The sequence below is a fragment of the Bombus huntii genome, unplaced genomic scaffold (genome assembly GCF_024542735.1).
Source record: "Bombus huntii isolate Logan2020A unplaced genomic scaffold, iyBomHunt1.1 ctg00000058.1, whole genome shotgun sequence".
NCBI lineage: Eukaryota > Metazoa > Arthropoda > Insecta > Hymenoptera > Apidae > Bombus > Bombus huntii.
The window spans coordinates 509995-533495 of NW_026099319.1; the positions used below are offsets into that span (position 1 = coordinate 509995).

At 33.4% G+C, this 23501-nt stretch overlaps 4 protein-coding genes and 2 long non-coding RNA genes across 14 annotated transcripts in view; 2 read left to right on the forward strand and 4 right to left on the reverse strand.

The window, feature by feature from the left end:
• LOC126875779 (katanin p60 ATPase-containing subunit A-like 2) overlaps window positions 1-5929 on the forward strand; it is a 224301-nt gene extending 218372 nt beyond the window's left edge. The window contains exons 2-8 of one of the 6 annotated variants that reach the window (XM_050638650.1): window positions 2200-2270; window positions 2695-2884; window positions 2974-3262; window positions 3439-3607; window positions 3666-3796; window positions 3992-4191; window positions 4342-5929. In XM_050638650.1, the coding sequence (XP_050494607.1) occupies window positions 2200-2270; window positions 2695-2884; window positions 2974-3262; window positions 3439-3607; window positions 3666-3796; window positions 3992-4191; window positions 4342-4702 (1411 nt within the window). In that variant the 3' untranslated portion in view covers window positions 4703-5929. Of the gene's footprint in view, window positions 1-1372; window positions 2885-2973; window positions 3263-3438; window positions 3608-3665; window positions 3797-3991; window positions 4192-4341 lie in introns of those variants that run through there. The other 5 variants (XM_050638653.1, XM_050638651.1, XM_050638652.1 and 2 more) reach the window with 5 other exon arrangements.
• LOC126875821 (uncharacterized) lies at window positions 752-3542 on the reverse strand. The gene is made up of 2 exons (XR_007693690.1): window positions 3397-3542; window positions 752-1379 (listed from the first exon to the last, which is right to left on the reverse strand). It is a non-coding gene; the product is annotated as an uncharacterized LOC126875821 (long non-coding RNA).
• On the reverse strand, window positions 5859-7145 carry LOC126875810 (survival motor neuron protein-like; the record flags this gene model as incomplete). The annotated part of the gene is made up of 4 exons (XM_050638735.1): window positions 5859-6035; window positions 6104-6183; window positions 6304-6601; window positions 6989-7145. Coding segments are annotated over 4 exons (594 nt in total), but the record flags the coding sequence as incomplete, so codon positions are not given.
• Window positions 7146-13316: 6171 nt separating this feature from the next.
• On the forward strand, window positions 13317-15349 carry LOC126875793 (adrenodoxin-like protein 2, mitochondrial). 4 transcript variants are annotated; one of them, XR_007693663.1, is made up of 5 exons: window positions 13317-13822; window positions 13953-14143; window positions 14238-14350; window positions 14515-14750; window positions 15015-15349. XR_007693663.1 is itself a non-coding variant. In XM_050638694.1 (4 exons), the coding sequence occupies exons 1-3, from the start codon at window positions 13674-13676 to the stop codon at window positions 14703-14705; spliced, it is 453 nt and encodes a 150-aa protein (XP_050494651.1). In that variant the 5' UTR covers window positions 13325-13673; the 3' UTR covers window positions 14706-14750; window positions 15015-15349. The 4 variants fall into 4 exon arrangements, 1 of the variants encoding a protein (XP_050494651.1); XR_007693664.1 differs by having other exon boundaries at window positions 13319-13822; window positions 13953-14089; XR_007693665.1 differs by lacking the exon at window positions 13953-14143 and having other exon boundaries at window positions 13325-13678; window positions 13776-13822.
• Window positions 15350-18124: 2775 nt separating this feature from the next.
• LOC126875844 (protein odd-skipped-like) lies at window positions 18125-19371 on the reverse strand. Its single transcript, XM_050638744.1, has 2 exons — window positions 18803-19371; window positions 18125-18661 (listed from the first exon to the last, which is right to left on the reverse strand). Exons 1-2 carry the CDS (start codon window positions 18842-18844, stop codon window positions 18125-18127), a joined length of 579 nt encoding a protein of 192 aa, XP_050494701.1. The 5' UTR covers window positions 18845-19371.
• An 810-nt stretch (window positions 19372-20181) lies between these two features.
• LOC126875836 (uncharacterized) lies at window positions 20182-22266 on the reverse strand. Its single transcript, XR_007693720.1, has 3 exons — window positions 21574-22266; window positions 21063-21148; window positions 20182-20209 (listed from the first exon to the last, which is right to left on the reverse strand). It is a non-coding gene; the product is annotated as an uncharacterized LOC126875836 (long non-coding RNA).
• Window positions 22267-23501: the final 1235 nt, after the last annotated feature.

Here is a 23501-nt window from a genome sequence, read left to right on the forward strand (position 1 = left end):
TTATTGTATATGTGCTTAATTAATCGTTATTATGTTTCGAATGATTTACTACCTCATATTCCATAAGCAGATATATGGTTCATTTTCATCTCAAGTACGATATAATTTGTAACAAATATTTATAATTCACAATGTAAAATATTTATAATTCATTGGAAATATTATTCTATCACGGTATAGTGGTCAAATTTCACATAAATCACAAACATATGGTAGTCAGAAGCTATACTCACGACATGACAAATCATGATGATGTCATGAAAAATGGCGTCCGTCCATATATATTCAAACGCAACGAACAAGTTCGAACTTTTCGAGAATAAACGATTTGTTTGATAACATCTGTCGCGAGCTTCTCTTCCTTTAACGATAACAATTGACAACTAAAGCTCGAGAGGCTCGTAAGGATGAACAGCGACGAGTATCTAGAAGCTATGTACTCACCTGGGCAAGGAGACTCCAACACCAAGGACGTTGGAAGTTTCAAGAAGCGAAGATGGAAACTGAAGTAGCACGTCAGGTCAACTCTGGCAAAAACTGCTAAAGAAAGAAAAATCCAACTAATTTGTTTCCAACAATAAAATGAAATTAATTTGTTTCACAAATTATTAACTGGATATTATTCAAAAATTATTCAAAATTCGCTTGATTGATTCACGGCCCGGGACACTTGGGTCATGCCATTTTGGTAATGGACGAAAATGGCAGAAGGAAGAACGACCGTTTTTTTTCATATTTCTCTTTCCCCGGGAAACGAAAGAATGCCCGAGCACCTTGTTTCATTTCTTCTCGACATCAATTTCAATCTTTTTAAACGAAATATAATCTGAACGATGAAAAGTTCATTCAAATAATGCTCCGCGCCAGACACTCACGAAAATTAAGAAGAAACACGGAAAATTCGCGAATAAAACGGATTTCTTTGTCCCAGTGAGATAATAAATCTCGTACACGTATTGGTTTTTAAAATCAATATATCCACCAATGTGCACTCGTTTAACAAGGGTGATGGAACGTGCCAAAAATCTCTCAAGAGAGTCTTGGCAACGGAAGAGTCGAAAATGTCACAATTATGAATGAAAAATTCGAATAGTTGCTGATTTTACAGTCGAAACCGATAAAGAACTCCAGATATTCCCCCAATTATTTTACAATAAATTCGCGAAAATGATCGATTGCTGACGTCATTGTATTCTAGAAAGATTGTAAAACGATAAGAATTTATTGAAAAAACTTATATTCGATGATAACACTTCTAATAAGAGTACTAAGAGGAGCGATTCTGTACTCACCTTCCTGCCTCGAAGTACCGAACGCAATTAACCGTCCGCCCAGGATGGAACCGTTCGGAACTTTTGTAAGTCACTGCACGGCCGCTGCTTATGGTGGAAATGTAATAGATATAAGTACAGAGCTCGTGAGCGAACTAAAAACGCGATAGAGAAGTAGAGAGAGGATGTTCCGTCCTTGTCTAATGACGCGCACTTGTACAGGAAATATGTAACAGCGGTATACGAGCAGCGTCAGTGTCCACTAGTGTGCATGCCTGATTAAACAAGGACAGGAAGTATCTATACATGGTGTTCTCTTTCTATTTCCATGTTGCATCCATCTTACTATACAGTACACACACTCAGCTATTCTATCATTATATTTGTGCGTTGCTTATGTGTGAACCAAACATTTCCATGACAACAAATCGTTTGTCTCTTGTTTGATGCTCGGTTTTCAACAGAGTTGAAAGAATTTTTTAAGAGAAACGCAATGGACGGGTTGTTTTTAAAGCAATAAACGGAAATTCTCGTATGCATTGAGAAACGATAGGCGATTTGAAAGTGTCACTATGAACGGTGATTTATCGATGCAAGGTAGTATGAATAAGATATTTTATAATCTGCGAAAAAAGGTAAGGAATATTCTAGATTTTAGATTTTAGAATTTCCACGTCACAGACGAGTGTGTTTTGTTATTTGATTTGTAATATTGCTGCAGTTCTCTTAATAGCTGTTCGTTTCATGCGATACTCGCACATAGTATCTATGACTTTTGCTTCTAACAATTTTTATAATTAGGCTGTATCAAATATTTTTAACGTTCGTGTTTCATGAAAAATCATGTGTAACTCGTTGAATTCGCAAATGTAACAAAAAATTACATGAAAAACCTTATATTATTGTAATGAAAAAATAATTATATTAGGAGGAGAGTCGTATTTCGGAACGTCATCGGAACATATTACACCTTGTATGTGATTATTTGGAACACAATGGGTGAGTATATTATAATTAAAATATATTCCTAGTTCCAATTCTTTTGAATAGTGTCAGTGACCAATCGAAATAGAAATCAGTGGACATCATGGAGAGAGAAGGCGAAACCAAATTTGAAAATTCGACATCGGTAATTCAGTAGTTAAGAATAACTCAATCGATTATGTAGATTAACTAGTTATAAACAAATATATGAAGTATAAATTCAAATTATTCTTATCCATCTAAAAATTGGAAATTAAAAAGCAGAAGACAAGAAATTATCTTCGAGGATTTATATAGTAAATACATTCTTTTGCCTGTCTTACCTAGAGATAAAACAGTTGTTTGATGGTTATCTTATAGTGTTCAGTCATTGCGAAAAATATTTTTAATTAGTTAAAAACTATAATTAATTAAAAACTACATTTTTTTATGTATATAGACGTTAGCGATGTATTATTCCGGGAAGCTCGTCTATCTCCCGAACATCGGGTTTGCGACAACATCGATTTGGAAATTATCGTTGCAGAGTATGAAAATTATTACAAGATGAAATTTCAAAAATATCCCATATTGTGTAAGAAAATAACTGGAAGGGAAATGACGAGGGAAGTGACAAATGCAAGCAAAACGTAAGAATTTAAATTATTTAACGATATTAAACGGTATTCAACGTATTCAACGTATCGTATTCAACGTATCGTATTACAATATGATCCAGTGTTTGTAGAAGTATTGAGACAAAAGCCAAATCTGTTAGTAAACAAGCGAGAAGTGAGCCTGTGAAAGAGACGAATCTACAGCAGAAGATAACTGATGACAATACGAATCATATTAATCTCGCAATGACAGTGACGTCAATATTCCCCAATGAGAATGATGGACGTTCATCAGAAGAGCTATTTAACGTCCCAATGGAACAATCCATGCAATCGAAGATATTGAAATGCGTTGAAAAGCTTTATTCAGATAATCCGGAATTACGAAAGATTGCTGAGGACATCTCATGCGTAAGTTATTTTCGATTAATATACGTATCGTAAAGCTTTTAAACGATAAAATTCCCGTCGATAAACCGTCCAACGTATATCGACGATGACGTGATTTCAGTAACGCTTCAAATATCAAATTACGTAACACTTACTTAATATAGAGAAGACGCCATTTTATCTTTGTATCGTCACAGGAGATCATAGTAAACAAATTAAATGTACATTGGGATGACGTTATAGGCCTAGAGGAATGTAAAACCGCTGTTAAGGAGGCCGTTGTGTATCCCCTTAAGTATCCTATCTTTTTTGATGGCCCGTTTTCCCCCTGGAAAGGTATTTTGCTGTACGGCCCACCTGGTACAGGTAAGATACTCGTATTCTTTTCATTTCTGTACGTGTTTACAAGAAATATACAAAACAGGGAAAACGAAGTTAGCGAAGGCAGTCGCGACAGAATGCCATTGCACCTTTTTTAACATAACTGCCAGCTCATTGGTCAGCAAATGGAGAGGCGATTCCGAGAAGTATATACGTGTAAGTTGCTTTGTCTATGTAAGTTTCTTTGTTCCTTTGTCTATGAAGGAGAGATTCTAGGTATAAAAAGATTTGATTTTATTTTTCGTCATTTATATATAAATAGAATAGTTGTTTGGAAAACGAAATGATATCATATTCGTGATGAGGCAATGAATTTAAGGAATTTCGAATATAATATTTAATGAATAATACATTTGTTAAACTGAACAGGTTTTATTTGAACTTGCCTATAGTCATTCGCCTACAATTATTTTTATCGACGAGATTGGCTGGATCGCCACAAATAAAGGAGACTGTATATTGTCTGAACCTGCAAAGAGATTCAGATCAGAACTTCTTTCTAGATTGGATGGATTAGTGTCTAATGAGAATTCTAATGTAGTTCTTCTGGCTACAACTAATTCCCCTTGGTACGTATATCACGTTATTTCAATGTTTTCTAAGTAGAAAATATCGTAATATTTCTCCAAATTCCAAATATGTTATTGTGTTGTTTGAAGTATTCCTTCATTATTATTAGTATAATAGAACGATAATATTTATTGTAAATATGTTATTAGGGGCATTGATGCAGCTTTACTCAGGCGTCTCGAAAAGCAAATATACGTATCATTACCCAATGAAGTTGCTCGACTTGGTATATTCAAATTATACCTTAGCAACCACTTATTAGAAAATACAGATATTGTAAACCACATAGTAAAATGTACTGAAAGATATTCTTGTGCAGATATAAAATTGCTTTGTAAGCAAGCGTGGCTACTAGAAATAAGCCCGATATGGAGGAGACTTGAAAAGAAAGAAACACCTGTTACCACTTTGAAATATGAATTAAAAAGTTATGAAATATTAGCAAAATTGTTAAAAAAAATGTCACCTACAGTTATGCAAATAGATAAATATGATACGTGGAACAAATAAATACGCAATCGTAAGGACAGATATTGAAAAATATAAATAAATGGATTATCGTTCGAGAAATCATTCGTATGTGTGTGCATGTGTGTGCGCGCGCGCGCTATAGGCTAAGTTTAAAATGTTCGGTTGTATTATATCCTTGTATTATATATGTCGGAGATGAAAGGAAAACCGGAGCCTTCCCTTTGCAATTTTGAGGAAGCCTTCTAATGCTTTAGCCTAGATTTTATCATAACTGTAATTAAGCAATTGTCATTTGTAATTGTTTGATATTTGTGAAAGCGAAAGTGGGTTCGAGGTGACAACTGGTCGCCGAACGTAGCCACGGTCACGGGATAAACGTTTTGCCTGACGAAGGTGTGGATCGGTTGTATTGTTCTCCCTAGAAATCACATAGAATTGTACTTTAGAGATGTCGATATAATGGGACACACGTTGTATTAGGAATCAATCTCCAGACAGAAACTGCCTAGTAACGGCGTTTGAATCTTTCTCGATGTTTCCAAAGAGTATACAACAAACTTTTGACAGAAATTGCCTAGCAACAACGATTGGAACCTTCTCGATGTTTCCAGCGAGCATATAACAAACAAATGCAATCGTATAGCGAAAAAGATTTTCATCAGATATTCATTCGTGTGATCACCTTGGAAAGTGATACATCGAGCAATTTACCGAGTGTCTCAGCAATTGTAGTTTGTGTTTAAAATTATTCTACACATAGTAAAGAGTTATCCTGTTGACCGTGGATTCGTTTGAACCCCGGAACATTGTTAATAGCGTTAATTAAATTCATTATTCGTGAAACTTATCAATCGTTAATCTCATTATACGTTAAATTCATTATTCGTAAGACATATTATTCGTTCCTCTTATTGTTCGTTAAACTTATTAATCTTTAATCTAATTATTAGTTAAACTTATCGTTTGTTAATCTTATTATTTATTAAACTCATTATTCATAATATTTTGTAAAACCTTGTTTATTCGCGTAAATATATTCTCTGTTTCGTAAAACAATGGCTAATTCAAACGAAGGATCATTACGCGCCTTAAATCCTAATGATAACCCGACATATATATGTGAGTGTATTTTATCAAAAATATGTTTTTTATGTTTTCTTATCTTAGTAATTATTTTTAAAAAAGTCTTAAAGTCTTATATGAAAATAAAGCTGTTCTTTATTTCAAATAATTGAAGTAAATAAATACAATGAGTTTTATATTTTATTATATCTTATATTATTGTTATATTGTTATTGAAAAAATTGATATAATCAACAGTTCTTCCTGTTCTCTTGATTGTTTCTTGCTTGTTTCAAACCATGGTAATAACCTACAAAAGAAATAACATAGTCCATTGAAAATTTAATATACAATAAAATACTTATATGAAATAATTACCTGTGTAATATACCATGTAACCACTAATATACCATGACATCAACATACTTGAAAGTGCGTCTGTATCATTATCTGGTAATCTAGTACATTTTATTAAAATTTCGTATTTTTTTTCCAAATAAAATGTTAAACTTATTCCAAATTACTTATTAATATTAGAAGTATTCAGCATTCCATTAGAATTTTTAAATTGTACTTACTTGGCCATTAATTGTGGTGGTAAAGGAGGTGCAGGTGGCATTATATCAGTCATCGAATTGAAAGATGGTCCCGGTATGAAGTGATGTTTATACGCATTTGCTTCTTCAGAGTCACAATCCATTTTTTCTACATTATATTTTTTCGAATTTACATTTGTAGAAAAATTAGTCTCACAAGTCTCATCGTTCTCTTCATTGAATTTCTCTTCCAAAGCTTTCTTTTGTTGTGCTATTTGACTTTGCAAACCTTCTGATTCTAAAAGAGAACTCAATTCGACTTTCTGTGTATTACCATAGCCTAAACACAGAGTAAAAGAAATTTTTGTCATTTAATAGAATGACTGAGTGCCATTCGGTTACTGTCCTTACAGGCAATGTATTAGAATTTCCCGTGCATAAATGTATATGTATAAATGTTTGCCTTGATATATGTAGTAATAATCACTCGTCTAATGAGGAGAATTATATTCCAAGCAGCTAATAATGAACAATAAGTAACATGCATGTTTATGGTTCATGACCCTATATCCCACGGGTCTCCCCATAGACATTGACAGGTACTCCTGCCCAGTTAAGGACCTGCTGAATGACACTGTGATAGACTATGCGAAAGCCTTTACTTCATATATATATGTATTTTTAGTACATTTCTTAATTGACATAACCATCATGCTAAAGGTATTACCTACAAATTTTACAACACACGTGCTGTTGAGGTTATTCGGTGTGTAAACAGAGAAAACACGTGGATAAATTGTAAGGTAGAAAATATATTTAAATAGAAGTGTAATAAGTAAAAATACAATTTGAGCTGGTCCAGATCCGCACGCTAGCTGTGTTACCTAATAACTGAAAAACCCCGAAGCCAACGTCGCCTGTCTACTGTTTATGGCCTGACTTCGTCGCAGTCTTTTGTCTACACGCTGTCGATGGCTTCAGTGCTTGAGAAAACTAAAAAAGACCAGATGTAGAGTTTTCTTAGAAGTGAACTTCAACACCCTCCCTAAAACTCTACATCCCTACAAACAATTATCTCAAATTTACAAATTATCTCTTAATATTTTCTAACTCTTGTCGTAAATATCTGAAAATTAATTTGTCAATGCCTTCTCAAGTACATTTGCCAGCCGCCTTTCTCTTTTCCATACAAATTAATTTATTACACAAAAAAAAAAAAAACTAGAAGACTAAACAGATCATGTAGAGTTTTTCCTCTTTTTGTTTGAGAAGTAATAATCACTTCGACACCCTCCCTAAAAACTCTACATGTTTACAAACAATTACATCTTAATATCTTTTTTACTTTTCAAACCTAACTTTTTCCTTAAATATTCAAATCTCGGTTTTGGCAATGCCTTTGTACATATATCCGCCAATTGCTCTTCGCTTGTTACATACGTTATATCAATTTCGCCTCTATTGTATAAATCTCGCAAAAAATGATATCTTACGTCAATATGCTTACTTCTTTGATGGAATTCTGGATTCTTAATTAATTTCACGGCACTAGTATTGTCTACACATAGCATATACTTAAGGATCTCTAATTTACATTCAAGAAATATTTTCTTTAGCCACATAATTTCTTTCGCTCCTGAGGCTGCACTGACATATTCAGCTTCGGTCGTAGATAAAGCTATACATTGTTGTCGCTTACATTGCCATGTGATGGCCGCATTCGCATACTTACATACAACGCCTGATGTCGACTTTTTTGTTTCTTTGTCGCCTGCATAGTCAGCGTCGCTAAAGGTTTCGAGACTGCCTGCTTTTGTATATAAGAGTCCCATGTCTGCGGTCCCTTTTATGTAGCGCAAAATTCGTTTGACTAATTTCCATTGATACTGGTTTGGATTCTCTAAGTGTCTCGCCGCTATATTTATTGCAAAACTAATATCTGGCCTACTTACGGTTTGTAAAAACATTAAGTTCCCTACGGCTTCTCTGTATGGTGCGTTACAATCATTATCGCCTATGTTACTTTCGTTCCAATTAGTCTCGATAGGTGTAGAAACACTGTTTGCCTCATTCATATTAAATTTTTCCAATATGTTTTCGATATACCTACTCTGATGAATGAATATTGAACCATCTTCTAATCTATTAATTTCAAGTCCAAGAAAACTCTTTACTTCTTTCGAACTCGTAATTTTGAATTCTTTATTTAAATCATCGAAGAATTTATCAATTAAAGATTCGTCTGAAGCTGCTACCAGTCCATCGTCTACGTATATGGTCATCAACATTAATTTGTCGTCTTCTGTATAAATATAAAAACAAGGATCTGCGTTACTCTGATAAAATTTTAAGTTCGAGATAAATTTTGTGAAACGTTCCGTCCAACATCTTGGAGACTGCTTTAAGCCATATAGGCTTTTTAGCAATTTACAAACCCGATTTGTACCATCATCATAACCTTTAGGTTGTTTCATATAAATATCTTCTTTCAGACTTCCATATAAGAATGCGGTTTTAATGTCGAACTGTCCGAGGTGTAAATTATTTTTGGCTGCAATACTGAGCATTAATCTAATTGTGTCAAACCGAGCAACGGGACTATATGTTTCCTTATAATCTATGCCTTCTTTCTGTGAACACCCTCTTATTACAAGTCGCGCTTTGTATCGTTCCGAGTTGTCCGGATTTAGCTTTATCGTTAAAACCCACCTATTGCTAAGTACCTTCTGATCTTTAGGTTTTTCTACAAATATCCACGTCTTATTTTCATGGTGCGATTTCATTTCATCATTCATAGCTGTTTCCCATAACTCTTTCTTTTCGGATCTCATCGCTTCGTTAAAATCCACCGGTAATTTTTCCGCCACGTACGTTACTGGGTAACCATAAAAATCGGTTCGTTTGATCTTATCTCTATCTCTCAATTGTCTCATATTGTCGCTAGTTCCATGAGGTTGTTTTTCATGTTCACTCTCTGCACTTTCATACGTACATGCTCTATCGCTCTGCGCACTCACATCTTCGCGCTCGACAATTTTCGGTAAACTTAATTTTACGAATTTCGCATTTTCTAGTTCAGGCTTAAATATTACGTCACGGCTTAATATTACATTTTTTACTGTTGGCACGTACACTCGATACCCTCGTCCGTCATCTAATAGCCTACCAAATATCCTTTGTTAGCCTTTTTGTCAAGTTTTGTCCTTTTCTCCGCAGGTATGTGAGCAAAGCACTCAGTACCGAAAACCCTAAACTTTTCTAAATTCGGCGGTTTCCCGTACCACAGTTCATATGGTGTTTTCTTATCTTGTCTTGTCGGCCTCGTCTTATTTATGACATGTACTGCTGTGTTCATGGCTTCGGCCCATAAGAACAGCGGTAGATTTGGTTTCGAATATAGCATCGACCGACCTGCCTCTACTATTGTTCTATTTTCCCTTTCTGCGACACCATTCTGTTCAGGAGTGTATGGGACGTTAATCGTGTGTCTAATTCCCTGACTTCTTAAAAATTCTTTGACTTCTTTATTTTGGAATTCTTTCCCTCCATCACTATGAATTTCTTTAATTTTATCCTTAAATTGATTTTCAACTTCTAGGCAAAAGGTTTTTAGTTTTTCAATTACTTCTGACTTACGTCGTAAGAAGTAAATCTTTGTGAATTTTGAAAAATCATCTTTAAATGTCAGAAAATACAGTTTCTTGCCTAATGACTCGACTTTCATAGGTCCACATACATCCGTATAAATAATTTCGCGAGGTTTAGTCGCCCGATTGATTTTCTCGTGAAAACTCGATCTATGCTGTTTCCCGTACGCGCAACCTTCACAGAAAAAGTTATTGTCCTCTACAACTTTCATATTTGAATTCTTTAAGAATTCTTTAACATGTCTGATGTTCTGATGACATAGCCGTTCGTGCCATAACTGCAATGTGTCCGCGTTTGACTCCGCTCTATTGCTAAAATTACAAACTGACGGTATGATAACTCGCATATCTACTTTATACAAATTTCCGATAACAGAACCTCTTGCTATTATTTTCTGATTTTGTAAAAATATGCAATTGGTCCCTTCCTTTGAAATACAAAAATCTATGCCTCTTCTTGCGACAGATCTAATCGAAAACAGATTTCTTTTCATACCTGGTACGTATAGAACATCGTTCATTGTACATGTTACCCATTTGCCGTCCACAAAAGTCTCTACTCTGATTTTTCCTTTGCCGCACGCATCCATGAACGGACCATCGCCGATCTCTATTTTCACCGTGTTATCGAATTCTTCGAAAACGCTGAACCATTCCCGTCGTCCTGTCATGTGATCCGTAGCTCCTGAGTCGATTATCCAAACATCAGCGTTTGCCGTTTGTATCGCTGAGGTACTTCCTAATAGACCAATTCCGCTGTGATCCCGATTTTGGTTTCTAGGTTCCTGGTTGTCTCTATTGTTGCTTCTTTTGTTATTTTTAAAACAGTTTTTGCTAGTGTGGCCTTTCCTTTTGCATATAAAGCATCTAAAGCAATCCTTCTTTAGATGGCCAACTTTTCCACAGTTAAAGCAACTTGGTCCTTGTTTCTCGTATTCACGTTTACTTGACTGCTTCTGCTGTTCCCTTTTATAATTATTACCTTTTGTTACCAGTGCCACCGATGTTTCCTGGTCGTCTTTCTTCCATCTAATTTCTTCCGTCATCAGCCTGGTACTAAGCCTGTCTAAGGTCTTCTTTTCTTCTTCCACGGAATCCCACGCACTGTGAAAATGATCGAATTTGTTTGGTAACACCGATAAAATGCGTGTTATCAGCATTTTCTCGCCAATTTCACTCCCAAGGACTTTCATCTTCGCCGCTATGAGTTCCAACTTTGATAGGTTGTAAGAGACATTTTCAGATTCTTCCCATTTAAAATCGAAGAACTGCTTCTGGACCATATTTAAATTCTCATCCGACTTCATGTCATATACTGTATTCAGCTTTTTCCACATTTCATGTGCTGTCGTGCAACATAAAAGAAGATCCAACGGTTTCTTTCCTACTGAGGTCACGATTAATTTTCTCGCTAATCGATCTGCTTTCAAAAATCTTCCACGAGCGATTTCTTTCTCCGCGCTGTTACCTGGATGACACAAATTCTCTTCACACACGTTGATCAGGTCGTCATCTTCCTCCAAAAGTGTACGCATAACAAAACGCCACTGGAGCCAATTTTCTTCGCCGCGTAACATCTCGACCTTCGCACTTGCTGATTCCATTTTAGCACTATCCCTTATTTTACTAAGCACAACACTTTAACAATTTATTCATTTCACGTTGCTACCTTGCAATTTACAGCCCTGGGCCCATAACCTGTTGAGGTTATTCGGTGTGTAAACAGAGAAAACACGTGGATAAATTGTAAGGTAGAAAATATATTTAAATAGAAGTGTAATAAGTAAAAATACAATTTGAGCTGGTCCAGATCCGCACGCTAGCTGTGTTATCTAATAACTGAAAAACCCCGAAGCCAACGTCGCCTGTCTACTGTTTATGGCCTGACTTCGTCGCAGTCTTTTGTCTACACGCTGTCGATGGCTTCAGTGCTTGAGAAAACTAAAAAAGACCAGATGTAGAGTTTTCTTAGAAGTGGTAACCACTTCAACACGTGCCATTGTTTTCGTAAATTTTTGATATTATAGCTTCATAAGTTTCTCCATCCTCTGAGTATATTGCACGATAAGGTGCTCCTATGATCCATTTCTATAGAGAGAAGATGTGTATACAAATAAATATAAGTAAATAGCAAAATAAAATAATTTGCTTCTTAATCAATATATTTAATAATATTCTGTATCAAATTTGTAATATTCTATCAAAATCACAACCTTGTGTAATTTACTTGCGTGTTTAGGCTGCTTAAGATTTTGTAGGTTTTCTTTCGGTTGAGAATTTCCAACATCCATTCCCATTCGCTTGATAACTTCTTCTTTTGCTAAATATATTGCTTTATCATATGCTTCTATTAATGCACTATCATCCCAAACATTATCATTGGCTGAGTCTGTATCCTTTTGAGATAGCAAATTATACGTTATTAATATTGATACAAGTATTTTATTATCAAACTATTGCAAATTATCATATATGTCATTTTTCAAAAATTGACTAAAAGGTAGTGGATACTGTTAATTACTATTATGCTAAGATCTTGTACTAAAATAATGTTAAAACCATTACGTTTCCATTACCATACATACGTTTCCATTTCCTCGTATAAAAAGAACATTCATATCATCTGCCATTTTAAAATAACATCATTTAAATATTGAATTTGCTTCTGAAATATTAATTTGTCTCATTTCTTTAACTCTAACACATTGTAAACAATGATGACATTATACCAACTATAATACTAAAAATCTATTCCCCATACATTCTAAAGATTATTTTTTGAAGCAAGGTTAACATTGAATGTTCCCAAACTTCAATAACTGTACTTTACTTTCTTTACAATATCTAACAATATATTAGAATACTATAAAAAAATATTGTATGCACAAGAAACTGTTTATAGCGAAATAGCAAAAGAATTAATCACATATTATAACTAAAACGAGATTGTTAAGTAGATTATATTATACTGCATATGCGTTAGTGTTTCAGCTGGTAAATATAGTTTTTATATCTGAAGATAAATAAGATTTAATTCTATAAAATTGCATAATGAATTATACATCTATCTATTACTATTCGTATTTCCCCTTAGTTGTATGTTGTCAATAGCATCAATCACGAACATATAAATAAATATAGAAGAAACCGTTCGGAAATGGAAAGGAAAAAATGAACATGGAAGACAAGAAAGTTTTCTTCAGGTTTAGCGTATGCGTGATACGCTTTGAATGTCTCAGATAAAGATAAAGATACTCTGCTCATTTCTATTTGTTCCGCAGAACGAGAAATTTGTTGTCTTTCATATTGGTTTTTACGATTCAATTTTTGGGCAGTTTTCCCTAGCGAGTGTCGGTCCCTGTTTGATATAACCAGACCGTAATTTATACAGATATGTATTATAGATATATATTTGTAAAACTGAAATCAGATGAAATAAATGTTGCCTGAGGTTTTAAACGTTTAATAAAAACAATATTTCATTTGGAAAAAATGTAAGATATGTAAAATTACACATTGATCATTTTGCTGGTCTTGTATCATAAAACGTGTGGCCCGAAGAGCACGTGTCCGGTAGAGATACGTCACTTGTGTTAGGAATCGTTTTATAACCTATCACAGTAAAGGAACGTCCCAGTATAGCAGCCGAAGAATGCCGTGGAAGTTTTTGTACAAAGTACAATTGATCTACAATTGATATTTTCCGCAATACTTATCTGGTGTTCGGTCAGGGTGTCCCATACTCATGATATTTATGACAGTGGAATGGCGTTAGTAAATCAATTACAAAAATTTTCGAGATCAATTCTCGGTATTGCATCAAATTATTCAAAATATACAAGCAACACAACGTTGCCCTTTTTGCAGGCAACAAGAGGAATATCGACCACGCAACCACTTTCAGAAAAACAAGAGTAAGTGATACAAATTTTCTTGTGCTTTCCTTCTTTTTTTAATAGAATTTCAGTACTTGCCTTCCAATATAAAATTGGTGTCAAAATAATAATGCTAATAATAATGTCTAAGAAATTTTTCTCTTTGTAGGAGTATAACATCTAGAAAAATAACATAGTATTAATAGAATAGTATTAATAAGAACAACATTGACAGTGAACAACTAAAAATATAACACTGTTATAAATATATGATATACGAATTTTATTTATGTATTATTAAGACAAGTATATCTTATTTTTAAATTATTTCTATTATCATAAGTGATACATATAATTAAGGTATAATTAAGAGAAGATTAATTGAAGAAACACAAAAAATAAAGAAAATAATTATATTGAGATAATTTTTATCTTTCATAAATATTATTTTCAGAGTAAATATAACGTTTGTTAAAGCAAGTGGAGAGAGAATCAAAGCAAAAGGGAAAGTTGGAGATACTATATTAGACATAGTAGTAAATAATGAAATTGATTTAGATGGATATGGTATGTTTTAAAGAAGCATAATTTACTTAATTTAAAATAAATAATTTTGAGGTAGAAAATATTTGAAAATTTTCATTTTTATCAAGTTTAATATTCTTATTATTTTTAACTTTTGATACTTTATTATATAAGTATGTTGTAATCTTAAAATATAATTGATATAGGTGCTTGTGAAGGAACATTAACTTGTAGTACGTGCCATTTAATATTTTCGAAAGAAGTTTATGATGCACTTCCTGACAAACCAACAGATGAAGAATTAGACATGTTGGATTTAGCATATGAATTAACAGATACGTTAGTTCATAATAATCAGTATCAAATCATTCACATTATTAATTCTATTACCTTTTAATATTTTATAAAGTGAATTTTTCTATTTAAATTTATGTAAAAACAGGTTAGTATTGGGTATTTCGAAATCTGCATCTCAATGTAGAATTTCAAATCGCTATCTCTGAATACTACGAAACTGAAATTATAATAAATTTTCATAGTTTTTTATTTATGACCCTATAATCATTACAAATCTATGTTGGAATTAGCATATTTACAATGTTGATTTTCAAATGGATAAATAGAAATCTTATTGTGTATTAGTATTAATTTGTATAGCAATAAATATATTTATTGACATATTCAGTTATATAATATTTAATTTCAGGTCACGGCTAAGCTGTCAAATAGTAATGTCTAAGGAACTAGATGGAATTGAGGTAAGAGTTCCATCAACAATTAATGATGCAAGAGCATAACTGAAATTATCTATAGGTTTTTGAAAATTTGTATACAATGTTATACATCTCTTGTTAAAAAACCCTTGTTATAATTATTAAAATATTGGTATTAAAAAAATATAATAAAGAATCTTGTGTTTAAATGTGAAGCTTATATATATATACATATGTTATAGTATAATTGCAATTTTGATATTTGTACATTGCCATTGTAAAAAGCCTATCCAATTATGAAGAAAATATATCTTTTATTTTTAATATACAGGGTGTCAATTTTAAAACGTTCATCTAAATTATTTTCGTTACTATTAAAGATAAGAAGAAATTACTAAGGAAGACTTAAATGGTTTTAAGATGTGTACTTGGTTATGATAAAAAAGACTCTTGTGGAATAAATTTTGCAACTTCTGAAAGATTAGATAAAAGCTTAGAACCTAAAAAATAATTTGAAATTAATTTCGTTTAGATATACTGTTTGATTTCTTAGCTATGGGCAAGTTTAAAAGATCATCAAACTCATGGTCAACAAAACAACAGAAATGTACATGCAATGCTTTTTCGTTTCACAACAAGTTATCTGACACTATCATCATTTTCGTGGCACATGCAACATTATCGATTCAGTATAGTAATGTTTTGGATTAAAACAAATGTCTCGACATTGGAGCAAAATATTTCAACCTTTAAGGACTAAAATTAAAACTTATGAGTTTGTTTATAATTTTAATGGATTTTATTAATATTGTGTTTACTGGTTTATTAATTACAAGAAAGTTTGTAAAAGACTGAAGTTTTACGTAAAAAGTACAAATATTCTTTTAACAAAATTAGTCAAATCACATCATTATTTATACATATTGTATATAAATAAAATATGCGGATATATTACTTTACCCTAGAACTAAAATTCAATAATATTGAAGAATCTTATTTATTCAGATTTTGTACATTATCGCTTCTAACCTCGGATAATAGAACAACAAATTAAATATTTTTAAACAAAAAAACTTTGTTCCTTTGTTTGATTTCCCTTGCTCGCGTTTCTTAACTACTTAGATATAAAATACTTGCGTTTTCGAAAATTCATACTTCACAAGCTACTAAACGCTTTATCTGTTCAGAATAATTTATTGTTTTCTTAACTAGGTACATACCAAATACATCTATTAAGTTGGTATTTCTCATAATTACCAGTACATAAAGCTAAAACACTTTTGTACTATGCATGTTATACATGGATCTAACAAATAATTTAACTTGTGTATTGTCGTTTGTATATTTTGTTACGTGTAAAATATTCTATTTCTACACTACTTACAAGTTCGATAAAGTGTACATTACACATCGTGAAATTTACATATTTTCACTTGGTTACCCTGCCCAATTCGAATATAATTCAGAACGTATGTGCTATATTTATATATTCTGCATTTGTTTTGTATATTATGTACACTGATCTGATCTTTGTAAACGCGAGTTTTACGATATTAATGAGAAATTTGCCAATTTAATGGAAGTTGTTAATTTTTTCTGGCACGTTTCACGTTAGCAGACATGTTTCTTAAGTTACAGTCGAAAAGTGTTTTTATGTAAAAGAATAGGAATGATCAAGTTATTTTAAGATGACAAGATATTTCACGTCTTCTATTTAAATATAGCGTTAAATTTTAATTCCGTCAATTCGTATATACTCATACATCGAATTTCCTTTTCTCATGTCATTTCTTTTCTTTCATTTCACATTTAATTACAAAGATAAAGTGTAAGTACGTTCCTCATAAAATTAATATCAAATGTCGCAAAATATACAAAAGTAAACTAAGAAGAGGGGACATATTATTACACAAACTGTCGTTCATATTGCATATGTACATATGCAGTATAAAAACAATACTTTTTAGTTTTTAATCTCTTGTTTAAATAATCCTAATATCTAAATTTGTATCGGTCATTGATTCGATATAACTGCGTTTATTGGAAGTAATTAAGCTATAGCCTGCGCACAAGAGAAGAAGGAACAAACACGTATAGTATACACGCTTAAATAACAAAATTAAGTCAGTTTACGTTCAATGTGAACTTGATCAAAGTTCCAGTCTCGAATTATAGAGTTTCTTACTATCAGTTTACAAAATTCGATATTACGATTATGTACCGTATTTGAAAAACATAAAATGCTTTGTTCAATTTTAAATAAAACTAATATTTACCAAAGCGAATACGAAAAAAATGTTATCATCAAACTCAATTTTCAATTATCAAACTTAATCCAGCACAAATACAAATGTTATTCGTGCTTTTTTACTTTTACTACTTTTCAACTCTCTATAGTTCGAGATTTGAGTTCCGCTAACTTTCTTTCTACTGCGCATGCGCAACAGGAAAACTTGAATTACACGTAATAGTAAAAAATTCGAAAATCTTATCCTTTCGTGGCAGCGAAAGTAACCTAGGACTAGAGGTTCCATAACATTAATAATAATAAGGCAATAATATTAATATTAATAATAATGTAATCGAGTACTACTAACAATATTAATAATAATAATAATAGTATGGTAATGGCAAGATACACGCGGGTATAAATTAATCATTCCTTTCGTAATATCTACGACGTCTTCGGGATATTCTTTAGAAATTACTTTATTTCTGGTCAATATTCATTAACGAGCAACTTTTCTCTCTGTTTCTTATCACGATTTTTTTCACTTCATCACAATTGTACCGTTAGAAATTATTCAAAACATTGTTAAAATGTCCATGAAATATATGCAATTGCCGTATTGAATAAGCGAGTAATGAAGTTGCTGTTTCACTGAATAAAAGTGAAATCTCCAATGCGTGTGCTCAAGTAAAGATTGGTACATCAATGCCTATTATTCTTAATCAATATTCATCATTTAACAATTAGGACCGAATTTTTACAAACCAACTCTAAACCACGACCCAATTTACAAATAAAAAGATCGATGTGTAAATTAACTATCAACTATTAATCTCCAATCCTATGTGAAGATATAATGTTCGGACCAAATTTCTAAACTAACGTGGACAATTCATGCGGACTATTGGTGGTTGCTGCGCTACTTAGATCCAATGTGGCAGCCGGAAGACCAGGACTGACGCTGCCGGTTGCTTCCCGTGGCAAATGCTGCGATCTATTTAGCTTATTTCCAGGACTCGGTGGCGATCTATCTGCTGGTGTATCCGGTGGCGTAACCACGTTTCTGTGTCCGCTCACGTTCAGATGATTGTGCGTCGCCGCGATCGGAGCTGGCGATGAGAGCAACAAGAGCGGTGGAGACATTGACACGTGTCGATGATGATGATGGTGATGATAGTGTTGGTACTGTGCAGCTCGGCCGTGCGTTGCGTGGCTGGTATTTAGTTGGTTCGTCACGGGCCCGACTTTCGTTGGGCAGCCAGCATGGTGGATGGTTAACGGGCCACGTAGTTGTTGTTGCTGTTGTAGCTGGTGCTGGTTCTGGTGCTGTTGCAGCTGCTGCTGACGCTGCAGCTGTACCGCCGCTTCGCACTGTTCGCGCGCTAACGCCTTCACGGCATTCGTCTTCTCCTACGAAATAAGAATGATAGGTTAGGTTGTAGTCAGGGGCCATAACAAATTAAAAAAGTTATAATATAAGAATTTACATTTTAGTTGAAATGATTCTAGTTACGAATAAGTATTAAAGATGATTCAAATCTTTTTCGTTACCGATAACCATGGTGAAAACTCTTTTGGATTACTTTCAGCCATTGTCAATCTTATTGTCAATACTACATGCTTGAAGTAGAAGGAGGGGTACAGAGAAAAAGACTTTTTCTCAGCAAATATAATCGTTACTCAATTATTTTGTTCAACAGTTTTACAAATCTCCCAAAAATAAACGAGAATACGAAAATACACTGAATATCGTGTGTATGGTTATTTATAAAATCCCCTTGAAATAGTTGCGATCGCGGATCACATAAACAAACGAACCTGTCATTCTACAGAGTATCTTTTTCGGTGAAATTATGCAAACGTAAATGTAACTTCGGTAGAACTCCTCGAGAACTTGTAAGCTTATATCACTCTGACCCAACCAGTCCACTCTAAAGTGTATAATTTATAAAAGGGGATTATATTAATACGCGGAGGATGTGGTAGGTGGTAAGTTTTGCATATGAATGTTCGTTGATACAACGAATGGTTAAATGGAGGTTTTCATGAATGTGATAAGGACTAGATCGAATGTTTTAACACTTATAACTAGAATGCGTATTTTTATACAAGTTTGTAGTTTTACGAACATAATCAAGGAAATAAAATTTTAATCGAGATTTGTTTTCTTATATACGTATATTTTAGCGCATTTTATGCATTTTGCGCCATTTGCGTACTTTTCAATTTCGCACGAATAAAATAAAGATCAGCAATATAATTATAACGCTTCTTAAAAATGTGAAAAATCCTGGTTTCCTAAAAGCTTGCAATTGATTTCAGAAAAATTTTTATGAACTCTACCAGATAAATTATGGTAACTCTGAAAACAAAATTTCACGATAAAATGATTTCCGAGTAAAATACACATAAAAGATGATTTAGACGTGTTTTAACGTGTTCGTTTTCTTTTTTAATAGCGATATGTCTTACCCTCTGCCACACGAAGACGTTATGGACCATTGCGCATCCACAAAACACGATGCCAAGGCCTATGAAAACGGACGTAACGATTGCCGGTGTGACACCAATTACCTCTCAGAGAAAAGACATCGACTCCCGACTGTCGGACGCCAACGCCGCGACGCATCTTAGTCCCCATCAGAGATAAGGCCCCAACCCCGACTTTCGGACTCCTTGGAATCCACACCAAACCCCCCAACATCCCCAAGCCAGGGTGTATATAAGCCGAGACTTCACCCAGCCCGGGGAGTTCTCGTTCTAGTTGCTGTTCTTGTACAACACCCCTTTCTCTGTTCAACGTTATTCTACTGTAAGTGCCAAAGTCATAATAAAGTTCGATAAAAGAGAATTAATAGTTGGGCTACGACTCAGCTTTCTTTTCTCTCGCAACCCAAGTATCCATTTTACGTGACACCGGCGTCGAATAAAACTGGATGAATGTATACAATATCATACCTGAAAGCATTGTTAGAGGATCATTATAACACGTATGCCATAACAAGCGGGACAAAGAATCAGCGCAAATACATATTCTCAATACATATAATTCTCGAAGCGTAAACTATATACATATGCTTTTCATTGAAATTTTCAATACTAGTCGCAAATTATTTTTCAATTAATTTATTATTTAAGTCTTTATATATCAATTCTCGACGAATAAATTACTTAAATTATAGAGAATCTATCTTCAGACAATAGAGAATTCAATATTTTTGGTCGTTAAGTAATTTACAAATTTCTAAAACGATTACGTTCGAAGTTTTGGACAGTATTTGAAGTTTCTAACATGGCATTAAAAAAAAATAAATAAATTTTATGATATAATTAAAAAAACATTGTAGTCTATCATAATTTCTATTCCGTCAAATTTATTAAAACACAGTTTTCTTCTGAACAGAGCCAAAATGTCCGTCTTGAATCGAGTTCAACAGCTTAACGATCGATCGAGCGAATGATAGCTGTGTAAACTAGCATGACACAACGTAAACTTTAGATTAGATCTCGATCCATCCACCAGCCGTATTCATGCATGACATGAATATTCTGTTTCAGCTCTTTATAAATTAATCTGTTAAAACTTCCCTAAAAGACGATCATTTTTATTTTTCTAAGAAAAATAATGACTATTCGGCGTTAAAATTAACTTTATTTCCATTGGATTTCTAAACTGATTTCATACACTCAGAGATAGTTCACAGTATCTTTTAGATTCATGCCTGAATTCAAGAAAAATTAAAAGTATAACTTATGTACTAGTATCTTTCAAAAGGTTAAAGTTGACAGAATTGAAGGAATTGGTTCTTACCAGTTAGAAAGACGGGAATGCTAATGAAAAACCCTCCGACAGCACATATCCGGCTGATGGATGATTTTTGCAGGTACTTGTTACTCCTGAAACAGACAAAATTTGAAGTGAAAGTCAGTTTCACGATTCTATGATAATTGAGCGAAATATAAAGGAACCAGTTTTTTGTTTAACAGCCAAGAATCTTTCAAAAATTCTACTGTAATTGATACTTCAAATATATTTAGTCAGACAAGGGATAATCATAATCGCAACGTTAATCTTAACTTTAATTCAAGGATCAAACAGTATCATTATACATATAAAAGTAAACATAAAGTCTATCCACATTATTGTTATTATTATTATTATATGTTATTCTATAATTGATTTTTATTTCTTTATTATCAATATTATTCTATTTTCTATAATGATTCAATTATATATCTTATTTTTTGTCAATCATATTTCACTGAAAAGATCACTTTGAAAATAATCTAATGGTAAAAAATGAAAAATAATCTTTTTCTACCTTGTCTTCATTTTTTACAAACTCTGTCCACCGCCGTAAACCTATTAAATGCATGAAACGACAAAGCAAAGCTGCTTCACATAATTCCCCGCTCACGCAGTGTCAATCAGCTCACGACCGCAAACGATACTGCCAATTTCCAGCGACCACGAACGATTTCACCGTAATTGCCGGTGTGAAATTTACCAATACGTGCTCGAATTGGTCAATAATGGATAGAGCGCTCTTGCACACACTAATCTACCAACAAATAATATTGACTCAATTGAACAACAGCGCCTAGATTAACGGACAAACCGCATGTTCCAAACAGATTTACAATCACGGCAGAAAATACATGCCGTTATAGATGTTTCCTGGTCAAGACTAATTTCCACGCGTTAAGAACATTGTAACCGGAATCTAGGAAGAACTAGCACTTCCTGGAATAATACTATTGTGTCCTCGATTAATCTTTTCCCACTCATTTTCATCTCTAATTTCTCATGAGGCTAAGATTCCTGCATCTTTTATCATAATAATTTATTAATACTATTAATAAATTGAGACAATTTTACACGTCGTATTTTGCGTTATAAGATGACTTGTAATTTGTAAAATTTACCTGTAAAATTCCTTTGTTTGTTTTACCAAAGCAATAGTTGGCATTTCTATACGACAATAAGAATTTGTTAATACTAATAATTTGTAAGGTTATCAGGTTATCATTCTTCTAATGGATAGTATATTATTGAAACTTTTTTAATATTGAAACGCGATATTTTTTTGGAGAAGAAGTGCATAGTAGTAAAGAGTTGAATTCTACGGACGTAAAAAGTGGACATAACATTTTCTGTACATGGAGTCGCCTGGCCTAAACATTTTATGATTTCCGGGCAAAATACAGACGAATCCAGCGCTGATTTTAAAGCAGCTTCATCCAAATAAGCCACAATAAGAAATTCCCACGAAACAGTTGCGTTCATCCCCTTTCGAGGTCGCCGACCTCTTTGAATGCGTTTCAAGAGCGTCGTACCAATGAAACTTCGAGTTCTAAACTAATTTCTCAGCCTTTTGCGTTAAATTTAACCTTCCGCGTTAGTGTATTTCGGACGAGTTCCTATTTTACGCTTTCGTCGACTTCACCAACGTAACATGCAGCATCCGCAAGTAAAACTGTCTCTTAAATTTGATGTGACACCAATACACGACGAGAAGAATCACAATGCCATTTTTATTCCACTTCGTTAATTTTTCGTCGTAAGGTTTAGCTGTAAATAGGATTAAAAAAATTTAGATTAACGAGGAATTTAAAATTGATCTGTTAAATCAACAATTTCCATTAGTTGTCAATAGATTTTATAAGCTTCAGATTACTGAGAAATTATACACATTGCAAAATATTTACCATTGGTTACCCACGCTACACGTAAATTTGATCAATCTACCAATGCACTAACACTGCAATAAATTTCTATTGCAACATTCCACGCTCCTTTGCCGCACCTTAAACTCCTCGCTAGATTTATTCCACCTTAAAGTGTCACATAACTCCTACGACACCGATATCAAATCTTAAACTCCATCAAATTCCAGAGAAACTTGATTTCGTCGAAAGTAAGAGATTAAACTTAAAAAGCAATTTATTTCATCTTTAAACTATCCCAAACTTCCTAAATATAATTTATATATGTCGGACATAAGAGGACACCGGTGCCTTCCCTCTGAAACCTCGGGAAAATCCATAAAAACATTGTAATTAAAATCTACAGTTGTAACTAAACGATTTGCCGTCATTCTAACCAATTGTATTTGTTTGAGACTTGTGACAATGAGCTTGGGCTCAAGGCGACAATTATACTATAGCTCTCCTTAAAAGAAAGATTTGTAGCGGCACGTGGCAGTAAACATTCCAACGGTTTCTGTCCCGTAGCTTGCCACACGCAGAT

What these genes read in the sequence shown, in the direction of transcription:
- LOC126875844 (XM_050638744.1), bottom strand. Translation starts at nt 18,844, where the DNA reads ATGGCTGAAAGTAATCCAAAAGAGTTTTCACCATGGTTATCG. An exon ending in AGTTTTCACCATGGTTATCG is followed by an intron (nt 18,662 to 18,802) that starts GTAACGAAAAAG and finishes CTTATTTCGTAG; the next exon opens with GAGAAGACGAATGCCGTGAA.
- LOC126875793 (XM_050638694.1), top strand. Translation starts at nt 13,674, where the DNA reads ATGGCGTTAGTAAATCAATTACAAAAATTTTCGAGATCAATTCTCGGT. An exon ending in CCACTTTCAGAAAAACAAGA is followed by an intron (nt 13,823 to 14,237) that starts GTAAGTGATACA and finishes TATTATTTTCAG; the next exon opens with AGTAAATATAACGTTTGTTA. An exon ending in AATTGATTTAGATGGATATG is followed by an intron (nt 14,351 to 14,514) that starts GTATGTTTTAAA and finishes TAATTGATATAG; the next exon opens with GTGCTTGTGAAGGAACATTA.